This window comes from Pyxicephalus adspersus, chromosome 1 (assembly GCF_032062135.1).
Source record: "Pyxicephalus adspersus chromosome 1, UCB_Pads_2.0, whole genome shotgun sequence".
NCBI classification, from domain to species: Eukaryota; Metazoa; Chordata; class Amphibia; order Anura; family Pyxicephalidae; genus Pyxicephalus; species Pyxicephalus adspersus.
The window spans coordinates 1944750-1948576 of NC_092858.1; the positions used below are offsets into that span (position 1 = coordinate 1944750).

A 3827-nucleotide genomic window follows, 5' to 3' on the forward strand; every position below is an offset into this window, starting at 1 on the left:
CGTCCCTGCTCCCCCAGGATTGGCTAGGTCAGTTATTTCTGAGCCCTGGAGAAGTTTACCTATTGGTTACCTGGAATGTGGGGGAGTGAAGGTGACAGCTTGTGCAGCCACCATTAGACCCAACCTGCAGCTTCCAATTATTCCACAAAGCACAGGTGCTCTTTATTCAACTTGGCAATGAAGAATTCAGCAACTTATGTCACTTCCGTGTAAGTCCACCATGGATCCATCAGCCCAGAAATGGCAAAGTCTGGACTTTGGAACCTGGAAGAGATCCTCACAAATACCGATGAGTCTGATCAGAATTGTCCAGGCCGTGGTATCTTCTGCCACCCTCTATGGATCGGATTGCTGGGAAGTGAAGAAGCAGGAAATCTACAGGAGTTTGGGGTTGGGATAAGTATTTTAGGAACATAGAGGACAGCAAGGAGGACAAATGGAACCCTTAATAAGTCCAGATGAGCAGACCGAGGTCCTCTTATGGAAGAACCAACTCATGGAGGAGAGAATAAAACTTTGGAAAGTTTAAGAGAAGAAGAAAGGACCCCTAGTGGTGGATAGAGGAATGGAAATAATGACCACAACATAATGGAGATTTGGGCTATGCTCAGATGGGGGTATTGGTACCACTCGGGTTCATTGATATCAACCAGAACTCCAAAACCCAGAACCGGCCCGGTCTTAATAATATAAATGGAAGCTGAAATCAGCTGAAAGCAGACATTGAAGATGAAGGGGTTGTGGTGAAGACGTTCTATGGTCTCTGGTTCTATAGACCCGTTATGTTCTGAAGGACAGCAGATGACCCGTTGGGACTAGAGATAAGCAAACGCCCAGCAACACCTCAAACCTCCTCCTCACCGATACCAAATACATAGCGGTTGGAAAGGAGTCCCTGGGGGTGCTAAAATGCCCCTAAGGACCCAAACCCAACTCAGATCACCATGCAGAGACCCCAAGGGGCCACTAGGAGAGATAAGCAAACGCCCAGCAACACCTCAAACCTCCTCCTCACCGATACCAAATACATAGCGGTTGGAAAGGAGTCCCTGGGGGTGCTAAAATGCCCCAAAGGACCCAAACCCAACTCAGATCACCATGCAGAGACCCCAAGGGGCCACTAGGACAGCACATAAAGAACATTTCAGATATGAGAATATATCCTGACTTGTGTTTGTCTCCATTACCCCACCGCCAACTGACCGGGGGCAAAGCCTTGGAAGATCCCCGCCTGCTGGTCATGTGACTACATAGATCTCCAGGGTCCCCGGGCCCCCGTTGGGTTGTGGAATCTATGAACCCAGACACTGATCTCCTCGATAAATATTGAAATGATTTCCTTCTATCTGTGTAAAACAATCATTGCTGTGCGGGTTTCCTTGTAACACAGAATATCGGGATGGGGCTCCAGCTGCATGGAGGATGCTGGGTGTGGCGGTCAGACAGAAATCCCCGGCGGATTAAAGAATCTCTAAGGCAAAGCAGATGTGGGTGGAGCTGAGACCGCAGATGTGCGGAGACCCCTTTAGCAGCTGGACGGGGGGAGGAACTCCGGGTAAAGAAGAATAAAAATCTTATGAGAACTCCGGATATTGTGGAAGAATATAAAATCTGCTTCAGTGCCCCTCACACCTGCCCTCTCCATTATTCTGATTGATAGAATGCGGATTAGAACCCCTGCCATGTTCTACTAATATCCAGACTCCTAACTGGTAAAGCCGCAGTCCCTGGGACAGGAAGTGAGGAATAACAGAAACATCCAGTGGGAGGTTCAATTCTTCAACATTTTTTGCCAAAAGCCATTTTTGCACTCCTGTCAGTGATTTTGCCTAGGTTGTGGTGATGTCATCTGTCTGCTGCAGGCAAAATGAAGGCATTTCCTCAGTCTCCCTTTTCCCCAATGAGCCTGTAGCATTGTAACTTTGCAGCCAATCACAAGATGAGAAGTAATAATACCCAGCAATGCAATACATATATACTTATGGCCCTAACATGGACAAACAGATTTGATGACAGGTCCCCTTTAGGATTCGGTACTTACCCCTGCGGTGGGTTCTTGTCCAGCCATCCAGCTTTGATGACGGTTGTATATTGCGGTTCGCCGTCCTCCATGTTCCCGCTGGAGATTCCGGAGGAGAGGGAGCTGCTGGAGCGCTGCGTGCTGAGGTCGCTGTCGCTGCCAATGCTGGAAGAGAAAACACAACGGTCAGCAAAGGGAAATTCCAAAATGGCGGCTCAGGGAGAGAAGATCTTCAAATTCAAACTTCGGACTACGCTAACGGTCTGTGCAGCGCGTGTAATCTGATCTCACGGCTGCAAAGCAGAAATAACATTTATGTGAAATAAAAAAACAAAATCAAATTTCATTATGGCGGGGAATCCCCATCAGGGGAGCCGACAGGAAGTGAGAGGTGAGTTGTCACCGGAGTAGATGTACCCAGCGGGAGACTCCCCATATCTCAGATCATATTGCAGTGCTCGGAGTTTTAAATCAGAACTTGCAGTTGGAATTGATTATCGGAATACACGCTACGTCCCTTCTGCCAACTTCTTTCTCTTCTTTCCCTGAGCAAATTTTTATTTTCCTAATTAATGTTCAGCCAATCATTTTCAATAAATTGCAATGAGCCAATCAAATCTTTCATTGCAAGCCTCGGATTACAGAGATTGTTTCCTATTGGCTCCAATTTATTAAAGCTCTCCAAGGCTGGAGAGGATAAACAGTGAATCTGGGTGATCCAGCAAACCTGGAATGGTCCTGCTCCAGGATAGAAAACATTTGATAGCAAATAGGAAATGATTCCAGGTTTGCTGTATTACCCAGATTCACTGTTTATCCTCTCCAGCCTTGGAGATCTTTAATAAATCAGGCCCATGATTTAATGTACAGCACTGCGTAATATGTTGGCGCTATATATATATACTGTTTATTTGTATTAATAATAATATTTGTGTCTCCAGGACAGGAAGTGAAGGGAATTCCCCCTAAGGGGTCACAGACAGCAGACATTGATAGGGTTTAACCCTTTCCTACACAAAGCTGAACGAAAAGCTTTCAGGCCAATTCACATTTTTATGGTTTTTGAAAGAAGTTTAAAATCCGTGAATAAAATTGTAAAAGTGAAATAAGTTTGTTTCTTTAGTTTTGGGCTTTCGGTGCGTTCGGTGTTTGTTCACATTTTCTTTTTTGCAGATGCTCCATCCCGCATCCAGGGGTGGATTGTGGCCCCAGCTGCTTCCATAGAATCGGAGCCGTTTGTTGTTGCTGCTGATGCAGGCGATGTTTTTGCTAGGATTTTGCAGCTGCCATGGCATTGCTGCATGTTATTGCCCCTGAGGACCCCGCAGCTGCCACGCTTATTGAACCTTACACCCAATGCAGCACAAAACATGAAATATCTGAGATTTGTTTATTTATTTATTATAAAACATGAAATCCTCCGATCTGACCAATCAGAGAATCTCGTCCGATAATGGATACAAATCTCGGATTCCTTATAATTGTTCTGTTGGGTTGCAGCGGATCAGACAGACAGAACACTTCCAGAATTATTCCTGATTATAAAGCTGCTGGATGAACCTCACACAATGGCGGCAAATTCCGGGACGCTGCCAGAAATAACATTGTGATGGGCTCCCAGGGGCCCAAAGAACAGGTAGACGGGTCGCATTGTGCAGATCGAATGTTTGTAGCGTGCGTCCGAGGAAACAAAGCGTTTTGTGGTTGTTCACACTGCAGAGAAATGTAAATCCAGGTGTCATCACCACACCTCCAGCTCACCCAAAGCCACAAAACCTCACAGGACCCCTTCATCAGTCTCTGTACA

At 46.1% G+C, this 3827-nt stretch overlaps 1 protein-coding gene across 1 annotated transcript in view; it reads right to left on the minus strand.

Annotated features, from left to right (window-relative positions):
• ARAP1 (ArfGAP with RhoGAP domain, ankyrin repeat and PH domain 1) overlaps positions 1-3827 on the minus strand; it is a gene marked incomplete in the record, with an annotated part of 83478 nt that overhangs the window by 43239 nt on the left and 36412 nt on the right. The window contains 1 exon segment of the mRNA XM_072398579.1: positions 2042-2185. Coding sequence (XP_072254680.1) covers positions 2042-2185 — 144 coding nt within the window.